Source organism: Acomys russatus, chromosome 6 (genome assembly GCF_903995435.1).
Source record: "Acomys russatus chromosome 6, mAcoRus1.1, whole genome shotgun sequence".
Classification (NCBI taxonomy): Eukaryota; Metazoa; Chordata; class Mammalia; order Rodentia; family Muridae; genus Acomys; species Acomys russatus.
In genome coordinates, this window is record NC_067142.1 from 27,778,099 (window position 1) to 27,798,603 (window position 20,505).

General features: G+C 38.6%; 1 protein-coding gene across 9 annotated transcripts in view; it reads left to right on the plus strand.

Annotated features, from left to right (window-relative positions):
• Positions 1-20,505, plus strand: part of R3hdm1 (R3H domain containing 1) — a 122,204-nt gene that overhangs the window by 68,994 nt on the left and 32,705 nt on the right. For 6 of the 9 annotated variants that reach the window (XM_051147305.1, XM_051147307.1, XM_051147308.1 and 3 more), the window contains 5 exons: positions 712-966; positions 3,172-3,323; positions 6,574-6,675; positions 9,188-9,484; positions 13,366-13,489. In XM_051147305.1, coding sequence (XP_051003262.1) covers positions 712-966; positions 3,172-3,323; positions 6,574-6,675; positions 9,188-9,484; positions 13,366-13,489 — 930 coding nt within the window. The remainder of the gene's footprint in view (positions 1-711; positions 967-3,171; positions 3,324-6,573; positions 6,676-9,187; positions 9,485-13,365; positions 13,490-20,505) is intronic. The other 3 variants (XM_051147309.1, XM_051147312.1, XM_051147313.1) reach the window with 3 other exon arrangements.

Sequence of the window (20,505 nt, forward strand, 5' to 3'; positions counted from 1 at the left end):
GATAGCTTTAGTCCCTGTGGAATAGACTGTAGGCTTCTGAGCAGTCAAAATCCAATTAGAAAATTAGATTAAGTGTGGTAAGAAATAAATTTTAAAATGGTATTAACATAAATATTTGAATTTTTTTTTCAAAATGGTAGTTGAGTTTATGTTATAGGAAGAGGCTGGTTATAAACCGAGATGAAATCTTGTAGTGAAACTTGACAGTTGCTTCTGTTAATAGATAATTTATCATTTCTGTCATTTCCTACACCGTGCTTAATCTTTCTATGTTTTTATAGATCAGGGTTTCTGATACATGAGGTTTTGGGCATTTGGCCGTGCTAAGTTCTTTTTCCTGGGGAAATTGTAATCTGTATATTCCTAAGTATTAATCTAAAAGGTAAAATGTGTAAAACGTGTCCTTTTGAAAGTGTCATTAGTATGCTTCTTTGGCTGTCTGTGGTTTGTGTTACTGTAAACTTGGTAAATTGCATGCTTTGGCTATGACTTTTCTGACAGTTTCTGTGCTTCTGTTTGCTGTATTAAAATTATATTTAGGAGGGTAAGCAAAAAAAAAAAAAAAAGAACTGCTGAGCAGTAAATTATAGTAGCCATTCCTATTATGTTATAACTGCATGTTGTATAATCAAAATTTTATTAGTAGGTTTTTAAAACCTGTATCTTTTTTTTTTTTTTTTTAATCCTATGTTTCTCATTACTCTTCCCTAGGATCTGAGTCTTCAGGTAGCGTAGGGTCCTCTACAGGCTCTCTTTCTCACACCCAGCAGCCTCTCCCAGGTTCCGCTCTTAGCCAGTCTTCTCATGGCGCACCTGTCATCTACCCGGCAGCCAGCACTCACAGTTCTCTTTCCTTTGATGGTGGCCTCAGTGGGCAAGGTGCATCTCCTAACACTAGCTTCCTTTTGCTTCCCTTGGAAGCCACTGGCATACCACCTGGCAGTATTCTGATCAACCCACAAACAGGTGGGTATCCAGAGAGATAGTTGATTTCAGTTGACATAGCAGAAGATATCTAAAAATTAGGGTACCTTAAAAATGTATTACTTAAATGTGTATATGTTGTCATTGTCCTAAAAACTTTAATAAAAATGTTTAGGGTGAAAAATGTTAAAAGTTTAATTCATATTGTATGACAGCTTTCTCCATGTGACATCTATGATGTGTAGACTAAGTAACAGCTTAACTGTAATTAAACAATCCATTCCATTGAAGTGAATCAACTACCTTTGAGAGAGCTTTATGTGGTGTATCATTTTTATTCTGTAGCAAATAACATGTGCTTTATAAAGAAGAACCAAGTAGGAAAAAAACCTAAAATGCCTTTGAGATACGGTATTGGCTTTCTTTTGGGGGGTTGTTTCATGACAGGGTTTCTCACTCTGTAGACTAGGCTGTCCTTGAACTCAACGATCCCCCTGCCTCTGCATCCTCAGTCCTGGGATTAAAGGCCTTTGCCACCACCACCCAACTTTGTAATTGTTTAAAATAAATAAATAAATAAATAAATTTATAGTAGTTGTTACATTTTTGATGATATGTTTGTTTGTGTGTTTTGTTTTATTTTTTTGTTGTTGTTTTGTTTTGTTTTTCAAGACAGGATTTCTCTGTGTAGTCCTCTGTTTTATTTTTTGTTGTTGTTTTGTTTTGTTTTTCAAGACAGGATTTCTCTGTGTAGTTCTGAGTGTCCTAGACTCACAGACTCACTTTGTAAACTATGCTAGTCTCAAACTCACAGAGATCTGCCTACCTCTGCCACCCGAGTGCTGGGATTAAAGGCATATGCCTCCATGCCTGGGGACAGTATATATTCTTAGTCCTTGACATTAACTAATAATAGTGTTAATGAACATTTACTTTGAACCATAGTTAGATAGGATATTGTTCCAGACCCAACTGAGTTCATTATAATCAAAACATTTTCTGAAGGACTGATGACTCAGTCATTTAAAATCTCTGCCTTCTCACCCTGATGGCCCAGGTCCAGTTCTCATCATCCACGTGGCTGCTCATACTTTAAATTCTTCATCCATGACTTTTATAATGGCCCTTTTAGATAGGAGAAATCCTCATTTACAGGAGGGAAATGGAAATACGTAGATGTAGACAAGGTTGTTTATAATGTATTTTATTATACATAATCTCTTGCCATTAAACTGATTTCATTATTACAAGTTTGAAGCAGTCAGTTATTTACATTTGCAATCAGTTGTTTGGTTTTTTTTCTTTGTTTTTTGTTTTGATCTTTTTGGTTTTACAAAACAGAGTTTCTCTGTGTGTCCTTGGCTATACTATACCAGACTGACCTCAAACCCAAAGAGATCCACCTGCCTCCAGAGTGCTGGGATTAAAGGCAAGTGTCACCAATGCCTAGCTCCAACCTTGTGTTTTTTAAAGCAACATATATTCAGTGTAGCCTACAGTGTAGATTATTTTCCACTTCCTTGAAATTTTTTAATGGCTTCCTGGTATCTTGGAGTAAGGCATTTTCTGTTTGAATTGTCATGCACACCAGCCCTAATGTCCATGCTGAGGCTGGACAGAGGTGCAGTGCTGAATGCGGTTGACCTGTTTTCCCTTTGTTTATACTAGCCAAACAACAGGCTAGTGATTGGATACCTGGACCAGAATGAGATTTGGAATTGAAAGCTTTTCAAAAAATCATTTTCAAAAAATGATTTATTTTTATTTTATGTGTTTTAGTGTTTGACTTGCATGTATGTTTATGCACCTTGCGAGTGCAGTGCCTACAGGGACCAGAAGTGTGCGTCAGGTACCCTAGAACTAGAGTTACAGATGGTCGTGAGTTGCCACATTGGTGATGGGATCCAAACTTGGGCCCTCAAGTGCTCTAAACTGCAAAGCCCTTTGTCTTCAGTCCCTCAGAAAATATTTCAATTATCCAGTGAGCTCAGTGGGGTCTGAAACAACACCCCGTCCCAAAAACAAGTAACATTTGAATAGTTACACTGAATGGAAAACATAAGGTTGTTAATAGCTTCATTTCAAACCAAGGTACTTTCTAAGCTAAGAAAAACTTTCGTCTTTAAGAAACTGGGAGTTGTGAAATTGTACATAAGGGATTTAAGAATGTGTTTTACAAATCAGTAATGACAGTTTTTTTTAAATCCTATTGTACATTAACTTTTTCCTCTTTTTTCAACTTTTTAGGTCAGCCCTTCATAAACCCAGATGGAAGTCCAGTTGTGTACAATCCTCCTATGACTCAACAGCCAGTTCGAACCCAAGTGCCTGGTCCTCCACAGCCACCTCTGCCACCCCCACCTCCTCAGCAGCCAGCAGCCAGTCACATGTTCTCACAGGTGCACAAATCCATGATTCTATAATGCTAAGCTCACCTGCCTTTGCATATGTAGGGCTAATGCCGGAGGTAGCCAGGTAAGTATCTCTTGCAGCTTTAATATTCTGCACTCGGTGATGTACTACTCAGTAGTTGCAGGAAGAAAATGTTAAGATCAAGTACTTGCAGCTAATAAGTATTTATTTGTGTGTGCGTGCATGTGTGTGCAGCATGCATTTATCAGAGAACAACTTACAGGAGTTGATTCTTTCCTTCTACCATGTGTGTCTTGGAGATATAACTCAGGTTGTCAGGTTTGTCAGCAAATATTTTTACCTGCTGAACCATCTTTCAGGGCTCCCGAGAGTTCTTTTATTTTGAGACTAGGTCTCACTATATCACAGCTGGCCTAGAACTCACAATGTAGACCAGACTGGCCTACAGCTCACTGAGGCCTGCCTGCCTATGCCTTGAAGTGCTGGCATTAAAGGTATGCACCACCATGTCTGGCTTTAAAAGCTTTCTTAGTCATACCTTTAATTGGTGTAAATAATTTAGAGTTTATACACACATATCTACATTGTCTTTTTGTTCACTAATAATTTGTCATCTATGCCTAGTGAGCTTTTAAAGGTTGTGTAGCACTCTTACACTTTTTTCTCTACAAGACCATATAAACAATCTACTGGTGACTCTCCTTTAGTGCAATTTCTCCTAAGAGATGTAGTGATAAACTTGAACTGAAGAAACTTCTATCTCCTTTTTTCACAAGGTGTGTCATTTATATAGTATTATCATGTGGGGTGAAAGACATTCGTAAGTAGTTGAGTTACACTGTCAGTATTAAAATAGTGAAAGCAGTTGGTCTCTCTCTGCAGGCAAGATTCTTGGCTAGGCAAGTCAGTTGTTTTGTTTTGCTGTCTGAAGAAGGGCTTAAAAGGTTTTAGAGACACTTATAAAACCATACAAAAACATCCATGTACTTAGAGGAGATTGCATAAACTCTGCCAGAGATTTCCACATGACCTTCTTAACCCCACCTAAGACGACATGACACTCCTAGCCTTTCTTTGTTCAGCTTGATTCCAGTGCGGTCTTTCTTTTGCTGTCGTGTAATTGTAATTTGCCTTTGTGCTGCTATGTATCTCACCAGGGGCTTTATAGGACTGTCTTCAGCTTTTACTTAATTTGATGGAAATAAGGTTAGTATAGCTTTTAAATTTTTCAAGACTTTGTTTATGGTTATATGTCCCAGATTATTATCTTTTAGGAATAATTTTGCCTATCGATTCTTAGACCTGTGTTTAAGATCAAGTGTAGAAATAACTTTGTCCCATCTAGTTAGAAGATCATCCTAGAAGAAGATATAGAGAGTGTAGTTTGGAAACACAAGCATTATTAAGCTGAATTTCCAATTCTTTTATTTAATGAACACATTTTTATAGTGTTGCAGTTAGATCCTCAAAGCAACTAAATTCATTGACTGAATGATACACAGTTACTACCTTTTGACTGTTCTGAGATAAATGATTTGTGCAATTACATACAACCAAGCACAGTAACTCTGTGAGTTCCAGACAGAGCCCATTCCGGGGTGCTGTGTTTCCTGAACATACAACAGAAAACCAGTGCTCCATGGGCATTGTTTTGCAGCCACAGTTCAGATTGGAAAGGGGAATGCTAAACTTCCCTTGTCAGTGTGGCTTCAGAGTTTTATCCTGATCAGCCACTCTTCTAACTTTCCCTTCTCTCTGCCATCTAGCACGTTGGGAGACATTCATGCATACCATAGGTGCTCATCCTGTGCTCCTTGCATTCCTCAGGAGCTCTAAGCTTTTGTTTATCTGATACTTGACTATGTCAGATTGAAGATTCAAAGATTAAATCTATTGTTATGTAACTTAGTGTATCAAGTAGCCACTTGAGCACCTCATTAGCATGCTTCAGGCTGTCCTTAGCTAAGGGATTTGTCGGACCAACAGCAACTCTCCAGATCATTCAGCTTTCACTTTTCTTGTGCTTTTGTTTTAATACTGTTTTGTTGGCCTCTAAGCTGATCTAAGCCTTTTATACTTTTAGATTATTCTGTTCATTTTCTTGTAATAAAAGAGTAAATGATCATTGTAAATCTCAGTTGTCATAAACATTTTTCCTTGTTTATTCCCTGTACAGTCTTACTACATTACTTGCATTTTAAAATTATTCTTTTCATGAACATTATCCAGAACAGGATTAGTTTTTGATCTACATTTTAACCAAATTAGTTTTTATCAGATAAGAATTAACTGAGCTCTTCATCAGCTTGCTTGCCTGGCATAGTAAAGATCACTTAGTCTATCTTAGTCTATCTTTCATTTGCAGATTGTAGTCAATCACCTATTTTTAGTACCTTTGGAAAGCAGTTTTATTTTCCTTGAAACACAAGAGTGTTAGCTGAGAGATTTCTAATATTTAGTTTCCCAGCTCCATGAATTCTTCTAATAAAAATTCCTAAATAAAAGATGTGTGTTTGTGTCTATAGACATGTTTTGGTCCTGGTGTGGTTATTAAGATTTATTTATTTTACGTGTATGATTATTTAAATTGCATGAATTAGGGGTGTGTGCCTGTGCACATGTATGTATATACATCATGTGAATGTGATGCCCATGGAGGTCGAAAGAGGGCATTAGATCCCCTAGAATTGGAGTTGCAGATGGTGGTGAGCCACCATGTAGGCTCTGGGGACTGAGCCTGGGTCCTCTGCAAGAGTACATGCTCTTAACCCTGAGTCAGTTATTCTTAATAGGTTTCTCACAAAATAGGAGAGTTTTAAGAGCATTGTCTCTGAGAATTTAAACATGCTTTATCAAGTAGGAGAATTGGGATAGATGCCATGTAAATTCATAAGGCTTTTGTTTATGATTAGTAGTATAGAGCAACATAAACATAGGACAGCCTCTTCCTAAAAATCCAGAAATAAGAGTAAATTTTGATTTTACTGACTAACTCAGATAATAGGGTTTGAAATGGTTAATTATTTGTTTCTATCAATCTACAAAAGTTACATTTATGACATAGAAGTTATTATTCTCAGTATGAAATCAACTTGAGCCTAGGTATTTTCTTGCTGTGTAGAGGTCTTCATTTGATACTATTCTTGCTGTTGATTCTCTTGTATTTTTAATGACTTTGTAAGTTAAAATTGTTGCCCAACGTGTAAATTTCCATGCTGTGCAATTCCTGTAACATTTTCTTCTGACATTAACTGTTTACCCACCTGTTATTCCTAGCCTGTTGGTCCTCTGCAGTCCTCTTCTCAGCCTGTTCAGTGCTCTCCAGCCCCCTACCCATCCCCGCTCCTGCCAGTCTCACCCACCCAGCAGTACTCCGTGGTACTGTATCTCTTTTCACCTCATTGTTAACTATGGGCGATGTGTGATGAATGCTTCAGACTGTGGTCGGTGTAATATATCTTTCTTCAGTTTTTCTTACAGGAAGGTACATAGGTAACAAAGGTGTTTTCTAATCCATATTAATAATAATGTATTCATTTTCATAAGATAGTGGTTATATCAGCTTATCATAGTAACTGGTTAAGACAATATTACTTATTCCTGATTTTTTTTTTCAGAAGGAAAATTTTCGGGACAAGTGTTCTGATATAAATATTCTCAGATATTTTAGTTATCTTTCTCATTGCAGTCAGTTTAGGATCTATATCGTCCTGTAATGGGAGTGTCGTAGAGTATCTGTTGCTCTAATTAAAATTCCATGACTAAGAGCAACTTGGGGAGGAGAGACGGAGTAAAGGCTTTATACCCTTGGTGGCCATACTCTAGCTCTGTGGAAAGTTAGGGCATGTACTCAAGGCAGGAACCTGTAGGTGGGAACTGAAGCAGACGCCATGGAGGGGAGCTGCTCACTGTCTTGATACTCACGGCTTAATCAGCCTGGTTTCTCCTACGACCCCAAGAACAACTGCCCACAATGTGCTGGGCCTTCTGACGTCAGTCACGTCACTTTTGTTTTCTTCGAGACAGGGTTTCTCTGTGTAGCCTTGGCTATCCTGGACTCACTTTGTAGACCAGGCTGACCTCGAACCCACAGAGATCTGCCTGCTTCTGCCTCCCAAGTGCTGGGATTACAGGCGTGAGCCACCATCTCGCCTGACATCAATCACTATTTTAAGAAAACAGACCCCAGATTTGCCTACAGGTCAATCTTATTGAGGCATTTTCTTAATTGAAAGTCCCTCTTCCCACATGAATCTAGTTTGTGTTGAGTTGACGTAAAACTAGCCAGGACAGGCAGCTTTCCCCTTGAATTCATATTTTGTATTGCTGTTTAGGTACAGTAGGTCAGAAGCAGTTACTTTAGATTAATTGCGGCATGTAGCTACAAAGGACTTCTGATTTTGTTATCAACGATCACTTGACACTTAATTTCTGACTGTATAATAATACCCTTAATCAAAAGTATGTTGTAAATCATACCTATCAGTGTCTGTAAGATCTCAGGCCCACAATGCAAGGAAGTAGTTGTGTGATGCTGAAACATTGTATCTTTTTACATAGCTCCGCACAATGAAACAGCTTCTGCATAAAACATTTGCTTCCTTTAAAGTGAACTTCCTGACAGCTTGCTTGTTTTGACCAGGGAAATTCCGTGTTGGTACCATTTAACTATCTGATGTTAAAACTATGCTTCAAATCAGATTATAAACTACAACTGAAAAACCATTCTTAATGCTTTTTGGAAAGTCTTTGAAAATGCTTTCCTTTTGAACTGGGGTAACCTTATTTACCAGCTTCATCTCTGAATGATTTTATGAAAAACTTGTAAGAGACATTACTTTATGTGAATGACTCTTGACAGTGGTGTGTACATACACTACCTCTTTGAAGAATATTTTGCCATATTACTTTATAATTTAGAGCTAGTAGATAATTCATGTTTAGAAACCATTTTCGTATGTTCTGTTGCTTCCTAGGAGCAGGCATTTCCTTTTAACCTTGAGTGACCAGTAATTGCTTATACTTAGGCTGTCAAGTTAGGAAGTACATGTCACATGACATATCATAGCCCTGCCTTGTCTGGATGCCATTAGTTATTGCTCACCAATGATCTAGACACAGGACACTTTGATTACAGTATTCTCCTGTTTAGCATAAGTGGCAGACTAGGAAACACTAAGAATAGAAGTTATGGCTAAATTATTTTTTGAGATATTAAAGAAAAGGAATTACTAATTAGATTTTGATGGTTGGAGATACAGAGAGACATAGAAGCTGAACCCTGTCTTTTAGAAAGAGAAGAGCTATTTAAAAGTAATTCCTTTCAGAAAATACTAGCAATTTTACTTCTGAACCCAAGGCAGCCTTTAAACTTCATGAAGTATATGTAGTTCTGTTTTTTAAACTGAGAAATACACCTTTTCCTTATGGGTATATTTTTTAAATACTATGTAAAGGTGGCATTATAACAAACCTTCCCTCCTACATGGCCGTTGTCATTGTCTTGAACCTGTTCTCTTACATCTTACCTGCTTTACATGCATATGCTGCCCGTACATACACTGTCTGTCACATCTCGCTTACAGAGACACAAAGTGGAGGGCCTGGGCAGTGTAGCTCAGTTGGTAGAGTACTTGCCTCACATGAACAGGGTCTTGGGTATAATCCTAAGCACTGCACAGATCAGACATTGTGGTTTATGTCTGTAATCCCAGGACTCAGAAAGTAGAGACAGGAGGATCAGAAAGTCAAGTAGTTTTCAGCTACATTATGAGTTTGAAGCTAGTGTAGGCAAGATGAGATATTCAGAGTAATATATGTGTGTACATATATGAAGCACTTTTCACTGGTAAGTTTGACCCATGAATGATGGCCAACTTTTTTTCAACAGGATAACCTTGGCTCTCAGTTTAGCCACATGAGTCTTGCCCGCCAGCCATCAGCTGATGGTTCTGACCCTCATGCCACCATGTTCCAGTCCACTGTCGTTCTACAGTCTCCGCAACAGTCTGGTTACATCGTGACAACAGCACCCCCACATCCACCACCACCACCTCCACCACCTCCCCCTCCTCCTTCCCTACCACCTGGGCAGTCCGTCCCCACTGCCAGTTTCTCTGCCTCTGGGCATCCTGTCAGCCAGCCAGTGCTCCAGCAGCAAGGGTTTCTTCCTCAGCCCTCACCACAGGTGAGTTGTTTATTCATGTTCTGTCCCTCACAGGAGCCTCTTAAGTTGGGAACAATTTGTGAGATAGTGTAAGCAAAGCCTATAGCTAACCCTGGAGAGTGTCAAGGGCCTGGGGAGCAGCCACAATTCAGTTAGTTGGCTTTTAGTATGTGTCCTTCGATTTTCCCTCTGGCTCTGAGAAGTGTATTTTGTTTTGCTTAAGAATATATAACTGTATGTATTATTTAAGGTCATTGCAATGATGAAACAAAGGAAGGTGTTTATTTGGTCCAATTCATGATTTATCTTTGAAGAAAGTCAAGGAAGGATTGTTTTGTTTTGTTTTGTTTGTTTTTTGAGACAGGGTTTCTTTGTGTAGCTCTGGCTGTCCTATAGACTAGGCCCGCCTAGAACTCACAGAGATCTGCCTGGCTCTACCTCCCAAGTGCTGGGATTAAAGGTGTATACCACCATTGGCCACCTGAAGGAAGGAATTCAAACCAGAGCAAGAACCTGGAGAAGAACCGATGCAGAGGCCATGGAAGGTTGCTGTTAACTGGCTTGTTTATCATGGCCTGTTCAGTTTGTGTTCTTCTAGAACCCAGGACTCCTTGCCCAGGAATGGCACAACCCACAATGAGCTGGATGGGTTATTCCCTATCAACCACTAATTAAGAAAATGCCCTAAGACTAGATGTTAATAGAGGCATTTCTCAATTGAAGTTTCTTCTTTTCAGATGACTCTAGTTTGTGTCAAGTTGACATAAAACTAGCTAGCATAGTCTATTAGCACTGGGACATGTATATGGCAGTATTTCAAGAAGAATAGACCAAGTTGAATAGAAATAATATCATAGTGTCAGCTTTCCACTTCAGAAACAAATCTCTGTTCACTTTGATCATAATTGTTCTCTCAGTATGTTTTGCAGGTGGGCGCTTTTGGGAGGGGTTTGGATTGAAGATAGGGTTTCTTTGTATAGAGCCAGCTGTTCTGAAACTCAGAGATCCATCTGTCTCTGTTTCCCAGGTGTTGGGATTAAACGTGTGCACCACTAGGCCTGGGTCTTGTGCCATTTTCACTAGATAGATATTACACATTTTATTAAGTGATCTTGAAACATTTAATGTTTTTCTTTGTTTCTATAAAAGGAATTGTTTTCAAATTTCACCGTTTTTTGGGGGGGTTGGGTTTTTTTACCCCCTGCTGGGAGGAGGGAAGAGTACACACTGCAGAAATAAGCAAGATTTACTGGGCTCAGGAAATGAGTGAAACTTAAAATAATTTATCAAGAAACATCTAAAACTGAGAAGATTCACAAGGACCTCCCTGATGTTACAGGGACACGTGCTGAGGAAGGAGCCTCTCCAACTAGGCTTTACCTGCCTGTTCAGGGAGTTCCAGGGATAAGATTTTCATGAGTTGTCACCTGTGCTGAGTGGGGTTTTCAGTGTTGTAGATACTTGGCTTTTAGTCATCCCATAAACCTATTGTGTTCACTAAGCAAGATGTGAGTGGACACATTTCTTTGGTCTGTTGTTGGTGTCTTCCAAGGTGTCTGTCTAAGGTGAATAGACATTTGTTCATATTCCCCCAACTCCATGGGGTGGGAGGTGTCACATAACACCTTTCCATGGATATTCAGTTTTGTAGTATAATTTAAGCTTTTGTATGGTTTTGTTGTTTTGCTGGGTTGGTGTTTCGTTTGCGTTGTTTTTACAAGTTAGTTCGTTTTGGTTCTGCCTTTCCTTCAGCAGCCATTATTAATCCAACTAATGATTTCCCACCTCATAGGGAGGTAACCTACCATTAAGCTATACCAACTTTGTTATAGCCTTTTTATGGCCTTATTGTAAAGGAAGTTTTTAGTTTTATAGACTGCTTAGAATTGTGTATATAACATATCATCTCTCCACATAAGATTGTTTCTAATGTCTTTCATTTTTGTCTCACTACAACTAAAATAGGTCAGGTTGATTTAAAAGAAGTTACACAGGTCGTTGAAGGAACCAGCCCCGTTAAGGACCCCCATTAAGGCCAAAGTCTGGAAAAATGTAAACGTCAGCCTACTCAGGTCCTCCCTTTAAAACCCCCATTAAGGCCAAAGCATGTAAATTTCTAGAGGGTCCAACTTGAACCAAGGACAGATAGATATCAGATGAGTGTGTGTGTGTGTGTCAGGGACAGGAAAAACCTTGAAGACTCCAATTTGACTCAAAGTCTCAAGTCTGTGCTCAGGGTCCAGCTGAACTCAAGGACAATCAGCTGTGTTTAAAATTTCCACTAACCCTCCCCAACTAAAAAAGTTCCTAAACGCCCCCTGTGACTGCTTCAACCAATCTTTTCCATAGGATAACTTGCCCCTCCACCCACTATCCAACCACCAAACGCCAAGACTTGTAACTCCCTGCTTGCAGCTTTTCTTCCCTAATGCCAACCAATTACATACTGTAAAACTCATTTCTTTATCTAAAACCTATAAAAGGCCTGTGCCTCTGTTTCTCGGGGTCTGCAGCTCGAAAGATCTAGACAGACCCCATCGCATTGGCTCAATAAATTCCTATGCATTTGCATTGACAGTGGACTCCATCTCTTAGTGGGGACTCTGGGAATAGACAAGGGATCTCTCTAGAGGTCTCAGTCTTACAGTCGTGATAGCACAATCCTTTAATGGCAACACTCAGGAGGCAAAGGCAGACAGGTTTCTGTGAGTTTGTAGCCAGTCTGATGTGCATACTGTGCTAGATCAACCATGGCTACAAAGTAAGACTCTGTCTCAACAAACAGTAAAAGAAACATGTAATACCTAAACACACTATCTCACTATTTAGGAAGTGTCTGGTCCTCTGGCTCTTACAGTCTTTCCATTCTCCTCCTCTTCAGTGGTTTCCTTAAAACGTAAGGTGCACATGGTAAAATGTTTGAGTTGGAGATGGGCACCCTATAGACACCTACTCTCTGCATTTTAACCAGTTATGGACCATTTGGTGCAAAAAGAAACTTTTTAATGATGGTTGCTGTACTTACTTGTGATATAAATACAGTACTGTTAGAATATACATTGGTTTTGGGAAATGGTAGTGATCGGTTCTCCCCTAGGTCTATAATCTGTCCAGCCACAGGCCAGGTCTACTGTACTAAGTATGGACTCCCTCCTATTGAGTGTTGCTGTTGCCCCCAGGATAAAAGTGGTGGCATTGCACCATTGGAGATATCTTGTCGGGCTATCATTCTTGTGGGTTTACCGATGGGTAGGGCTATAGATTGCTTTTCTTCATTGGCAGCTTGCATAGCACTTCTTAATAGTATGAGAGCTAGTACTCAAGGAAGCGGCTTCCAGATCACTTTCAACTTAATTCCTCCAAGCTCTATGTCTAAAGTATACCGTGGCCTCAGCAGCAGTTGGGTCTTGTCGTCCAGATCTGGTAGGCAGCCAAGGACAGTGGCAGTTTTCAGTAGTATTTGAGCAAAGCAAACTTTGTTTTATAAGAAGAGAAATTGAAACAAACACAGTAATAAAGCTAACATGTAAATCTGATTTCAGAGCATAGTGGTAAATGTGTCTTGTTCTGTTTGGTTTGGTTTGGTTTAGGGGCCTGTTTAGTTATGTTTCACACAGGGTGTCTCTGTATGCAGACCTGGCTGGCTTCAAATTCAGAGAACCGCTTGCCTGTGTCTCTTGAGTGCTAGAATTAAAGGTATTTGCCACCATGCCCAGAGGAAGGTATCTTTTTAAAGATACATTATGTCTGGACTTTATAATTTTCCCATTTAAATTTAAAAATTAAGTTGATTTGAAAAGGGTTGGTGGTGTAATTATTGCTCATTGAATTCTTATGTGCCTCATGGAAAAATTACTTTTTCAAATAAAACTAATTTTTTACCTCAATGCTTATGATTGTAGATGCCAGCCTGCTACTGTGCTCCAGGCCACTATCACTCCAGCCAGCCTCAGTACCGCCCTGTCCCTTCTGTCCATTACAGTTCACATCTAAACCAACCACTGCCACAGCCTGCACAGCAGACAGGTAAGTCCAATTCGGATGCCAGGATTTTCAGCTATGGGCATTACTTTGTCTCAAATTTATTTCAGTCTTTACATTAAGGTACTAACATGCTCAGTCTTTGAGTATCTCAGATATATACGTGTGAGTGTGTAAGCTAGTCACGTTTAAATTAAGAATAGAAAATCTTACATTTCTCCAGAAAACTACACAGATTTGTATGCTAAAGGGATGAGAGCATAAATAGGAAGGTTGCACAAGGCCAGGAGCTGGTGAGTAACTGTCGGGTCCTCACTGCCAAGGTAGTAGAAGCCCTTCACAGCGCAATGTTGAACAAGATGGCTTCCATACAACTAACCAGAAACTAGGAACAAAGCCTGCTAAGTCTGATTCATTTGAACTTTAGCTACAAGATGACACTTTAAATGTCAAAGATGTCTGGTTATTTTGTTGTTGTGTTTTAGGAGGGTTCTTTTTGTTTTGTTGGGAGTTGTGCTCAAACGGTTTCTCTGTATAGCTATGGCTGTCCTGGATCACACTCTGTAAACCAGGCTGGCCTTGATTGAACTCACAGATCTATCTGCCTGTCTGTCTCCCGAGTGCTGGGATTAATAGTATGCTCCACCGCCACCTGCCTTGAGGAACTGTATTCTTTTTTACACATACTTCTGTCTCATTTTCAGTTTGATAATTATTTGGTGAAAAAGAAATAGAATGTAATACTAGCTTATAAACATTATTTAAACTCAATCTTGTTTTCTTTTCCCCATTTTCTTCAAGAATGTGTTGAATTGAACCCCAATCTCAGTGTTAGATACTGTCTTAAGGGCTGGGTGATACTTTAGCAGATAGAGTGATTACTTTGCAAGCTTGAGCACTTGTAGTTGCAGCACTGGCAAGGTAAAGACAGGTGGATTCCTGGAACTTGACACCAGCCAACCTGGTGTACTCTGAGCTAGTGAGAGACCTGTTTCAAGAAAACAAGGTGGACAGCTCTTGAGGAACGATATCCAAAGATGAGCTCTGCTTTGTACACACACGTGCACTCGTACATGCAATCTCACAGACACACTGAAAGCTGTCTTACCGATTATACTAAGCTCATTTCTGTTTCCATCCTGGTTGTGTCCTCTTACAAATGTTTAATAACATGTTTATCTAAAACCTTTATTTATCTGTTACATAAATTGAGGAATTTATGTTAGAGTTTATTATTGAATTTTATAAAGTATATTGAGCTACTAGTCACTGTTGGTGGCACAGATTGTGTGCAAAGGCATTTCACATCTACCTACACAGAGAAGTCTGCTGCTTCCGTACTCTGCTAACTCTCAAGATGTACTTGCGGGCTGGCCTTTCCAGTGAAAGTACTCCTCTTGCTTCTTGAGCTAGTACAGTCAGCAGCTTTCATTGCAGATAAGAGTTATAATTAGCATAGCTCCACAGCGCAGCTTCTGTGTCCCTACTCTGTGACACCTGCAAGTTCTCTTATTCTTAGTATGCAGGCTCTTTTTTTGTATGCACTAGCCCTACATTATATTTGCAACAGGTGTTTTTCTAAAAGATTTGGGAATCATCTAACTGTTTTAGCTAAACTACAATTTATTCTGTCTCAAATATGACTCCTCTTAATGTCCCTGAAGCCTAGTAATACTGCCCATGTCAAACAATAGAAACTATATATTTTAATGTCAAAAGACATCAAAAGTTGTTCCTTGCTAGTGAGATGGCTCAGCAGCTAAAGGTGCTTATGCACAAGCCTGACAGCCTCAGTTTGATGCCCATAACTTATGTAAAGTTAGAGGAGGAAAGAACCAAGTCCACAGAGCTGTCCTCTTACTTCCACATATGTGTTGTGCCACATAATGTAACCTCTCCCCCCTTTTACACATATACGTAATCTTACAATATTAAATGATGACTTTTTGAAAAATATCTTTAAACTTGTTCATCCTTAGGAACATTGATCATAATACTGCTCATTTAGTGTCATATACACAACTGTTTTATTCTAATAAAATTACATTCTGGGGCTGGAGAGATGGCTCAGATGTTAAGAGCACTGACCGCTCTTCCAGAGGTCCTGAGTTCAGTTCCCAGCAACCACATGGTGGCTCACAACCATCTCTAATGAGATCTAATGCCCTCTTCTGGTGTGCAGGCACACATGCAGGCAGAGCACTGTGTACATAATAAATAAACAAATTTTTTTTTAATGGTATTCTGTCTGTGACCAACGACATATGACTATAATGTTAGTACTTACAGGCTAAAGTTAGGAAGACTACAGAGTTATGGTACACTTGGGCAGCACCCTGTGTCAAAATTAAAATAAAATAATAATAAAGAAGCATTTTCCTGTTTTCCTTTTGGTCCTGAAAGTAATTGACTTGTATTGTTTGTTTATTTGTTTGTTTGTTTTCTTTTACTTCCTTAACTATAACATCTGATATGATTGTTTTTATGTGTCTTTTCCCCTGTGGTTCTAGACATGAGACTTGGACCTTTGTCTATTCTAAGCAGACATTTGCTGCCGAGCAACATTCCTACCTGTGATGACTCCCTAATTTTATAAAAAATAAATTGAGTGCTAGAGAGATAGTTTTGAAGTTAAGAGCACTTGTTTCTCTTGCAGAGAACTTAGGTTCAATTCCCATCACCCACATGATGGCTCACAACCATCTGTAACTCCAGTTACAGGAAATCCATTGCTCTCATGACCTCCACAGGCACCAAGCACATACATGCAGGCTTTTAAAACACATATACACATAATATAACCTTAAATTTTTTAAAAGAAAAAAGTAAATTGACCCTCATGCCATTCATTTAAATACCTTTTATGTGACTTTCTGTTTGCAAACTCTGTTAATAAAGCAGCAAAAGGTCCTTTGCTGTGTATTTATAAAAGCTTTAAGTTTTTGGGTTTTTTCTGTGGTAAGATTTGTTTCTTAACTATAATCATTTTATAAAATAAAAACTTAAGAACAGGTTGGGAGTGAAGTGCTAGTTCAGTTGCATCTCTGCACACAGGTATTCACACTTAATAAAAAATTAAAATGCCAAAGAGACATAGTTTGTATGCAGTAGAAAGGTATTTATCACTTGTGGTAGTTCAGCTGTGGTTTTTCTGCTGTTAGTTAAGATGAAGAAAAAGAGAACAGTAAACCACACTGCATCTCAGGCACAGGTGCAGAGAAGGATAACTATCCTTCAATGGTGGGTGACATTGTCTGACCCTAGGTGTCAGTCATAATAAATCACTATGATGAGACCTTACTTACTCATTTATTTCTGTATTATCCTAATAATATATAGCTTAAGTTAGTTGTGCCTCATTCTGTTTGAAGCAGAAATTCTCAAATATTCTTAGCTGAAATGACAGGTAATTTTGGTATGCCTGTATGTGTAATAGAAACAAATGTTCCCTTTAAGGAAATCTTCAGCAACCTGAAGCAGTGATAATTATATCGCAGTGTTGGTGATTATATTAGCCTTCTCATACATAGAACTGGTGGGAATTTGAGCTCTTGTTAACAAAGTTGTGATCTTAAGACTATAGTTTACTGGATTTTGTGGGGTTTTTTGTGTGTTTGTTTGTTTTTTAATACCTAGGCTTTATATATGAATCTTAATATAAAAACAACTAGAAGATTAGGCAATTTCTGTTTCTCTTTTTGTTTAGTTTACTGATTTCTGTCCCAATTTTCATATGTAAACATAGTTTATGTCTTTTAAAATATTTTTCCTTATATTTCACCATTACAACTGATTAAAATGTAAACTTCACCTGTCACTTATTTTTTTGGTTCTTGTCAACTATCCTTATATACCCTAAAAGAGCTCACAAAGTTTGCTGATCTTTTTTATTTCACAAAAGAACTGAACCATTCAGCCAAATAATGAAAAATTATAGCAATTTTTTTTTAGCATGGCATCACTAGTACTTAAATGCTTAAATGAATTTAAAACGCATTTCCCCCTAAATTAACAAACTCAACTGAGTCAAGAATCATTCTGAGACCGTGTATGGGCAATGGAAATAAAGAATTTTCTGTTATTTTCCTTTGTGGAAAAAACATTGGGAAAATTTTTTCAGATAAAATGCTTTATCTGTGCCAATGTATTGATCTCCTTGTCAATAAAATTCGGTATACTTGCCACATGGTGGTGGCACACACCTTTTATTCCAGGTCTCAATAGGCAGAGGCAGGTGAATCTTTGAGTCCGAGGCCAACCTGGTCTACAGAGTGAGTTCCAGGACAGCCAGGACTACACAGAGAAACCTTGTCTTGAGAAACAAAACAAAATTCTATGTACTGTGGCAGTCCAACTGGAGCAATATTAGCATATGGGAGTGAATGCTTTTGTCTTCTGTTGTGATGTGAAATTACTGACTGTGGTCATTCAGAATAAGATTAAATAAGCATTGATAGGCATTGATGGAAGTCCTGACTGCATGAAGCTCTCCAGGCAACACAGTGTATAATGTGAAAGACCAGCAGACTGTAAATCAGAATTTTCTTTTTTGTGTGTTTTTAAACTTTTTTTAAATTTTATTTTATGGGTGTTTTGCTTCGTGTATGTCTGTGCATTGCAGCCATGCAGTGCCCAAGGAGGCCAGTAAAGGGTTTTGGGTCCCCTGAGACTAATGTTAATACACAGTTGTGAGCCATCAGTGGATGCTGGGAATTAAAGCCAGCAAGAGCAGCCAGTGTTCTTAACTGAGCCATCCCTCCAACCCCCACAGTCATTTTAAACTAGTGCTAGTTATGTTAGGTAAAGCCTGGGGCTTTCAGTTTGCTCACTTAGAAAACTAGGGTGTGTTAATATATTGTCTAGCCTCTGTAGACTCAAAAATTGCAAGATTCTGTGTCTCTTTTGAGTCATTTCTAGTTTAGAATGGTGAACATCAGAATCGTTTAAAGTAGCTTAGTTTCCTAATAACTACAATCATGGAAGCAACCAATTGGAATACCAGAAATTATGGACCCACAGGTAGTGACTGTAGCAAACTTCAGGTTATAGGCCCAGGCTCTCTGATACAGAGCTGCGTTCATTCTTAGGACTTTTGAAAAGTTGGCAGCTTCACCATATGTGATTATATTTTACAATAATTGGCCTTGTCCCTGAGTGGTTGGATTCGGGGCCGTAGCACTGTCTGAGAGGTTTACATTTCTCACAGTGAACCGGTCTCTTTTTCAGCTGCTTCCTGGCTTCTTTTTACTCAGGTTTTTATTGCATTTTTACCTTTTTGCCCTTTTGCCTTTTTTTTTTTTTTTTTTTTTTTTAATGCTGTATTAAGGTACTGATATTTGTTTATATTTTCCATTACTTATAATTGCCTTTTAATGTTGCATCATACTCAGGAATGTGGATTTGAATTCAAGTAACAGACTTGGCTTCATACAATTTACTTTGTAAAAATCCAAAAATTTCAAAAGAACTATTGCTTTTATTTCTTTTACAAAGCATATCTGGATGGCAGATTCAGTTTGGTTTGCGGCTTATCTAATAAAATTTAATGTCTTAAGCATGCCAAACTCATTAGTAGACATCAAATTTGTCTCTTTCCCTCATGTCATACAACTTCTTAGGGTCATAATTATTCATTAAAATGTGGAGCAAATGGACCAAAAGACACCCAAATGCATTTTAAGCTGCTTGGGCCCTTACCAAGATACATAATTTAATTTTCCCCAAAACTGTTAATATTGCATGTTTATGAGAAGCAAAATAATTATGAAACTGAATATGATTTAAGTTTTATAGCCAGCTGATAAATTCAGAAAATGACAGGGAACTGTATGTTCAGCCTTAATTCATTATACATTAAAGTTTGTTAGCAGCAGACTGTGATAGCATATTGGTAAGCCACACTGTATAAGGAACGCTCTAGAATGAACAGGATTTATAGTGTTCAGGATATAGGCAGCATTGCAGGCCACAGATTTGAAAGCACCTAGGGGTTGAGGAGGCTGGGAATGTAGTGCGGTGGAGTGCTCACCTAGCATGCCTGAAGCCCTGGGTCTCATCTCCAGCGCCACATACACCACATACATAAAAGTAACTAGAATGTAGAAGGCAAAGAAGAATCTACACTATAGGGTGAGCAGAGCTATGTCACACAGGGACTATGAAAACAAAATTGGTCATTTCTCTGTTGACATTTTTTGACCCATAATAGGAATCTGTGTTAGTAGGTGGTGGCCCCGACTTTACTTAGTTGATCCTGTGAGTATTTCTTAGTATTGCATGAGCAGCATAGATTCAGAAATTGTATAAGTACAACTCCACCTATTTCCATTTCCCCTCTCTCTAACCTGCTGCCACTGAAATATGGAGCAAATGTATTTGGTAAGTACTTACAGGTTTTCTTGAGTTGTTTAGGATAGTTACTTCAATAAAAGCTGTGACTTCTGTGTGGCTGATTTTATTCAGATTGGTTTTTGCTGCCTTCTTGTTGAAGTAAAGGATTGGCAGAGGTGAAGGAAAGGCTGTGTTGACAGCTGCATCTCTTCCCAAGTACAAAGGAGGGCTGACTCTGCTTGAAATTGTCTGGACACTAAATAGTACCAGACAGAAGTTATGTCTGGTGTATAAACTTTAGATTCTTCTAAACAACCCTATCAACACCTAGTTCAAAAATACATTAGATTCAGCAAAATGGCTTAAAAAATGGCTTAACCTTTTTAAAAAAGGTTAACTTCCTTCATAGTGCTTCTTTTGTACAAGTCCAATCTGGGGGAAAAATGATAATAATACTGGTGAGGGAAGTGAGCTGAGTGAGATTCCTGGTGATGGCCGTGCTGATGAAGCATTTCTTCAAGTTGTCTTATTACCTGATTATGGCTAATGTGCTCGGAAGGATGCTTTCCATTAACACGAATACTAGTTTAGGTTACCTAGGAGAAAGTAAATCTAGCTTTTTAGTCTAGGTAGCACTTTTCTGCTGAGCACTGTTTTTCCTTCTTGTTCTCATCTGTTGAAATGGAGGATTCTTTTTAACCTCCCAGGGATGTTTGAGTCATCGATTCATA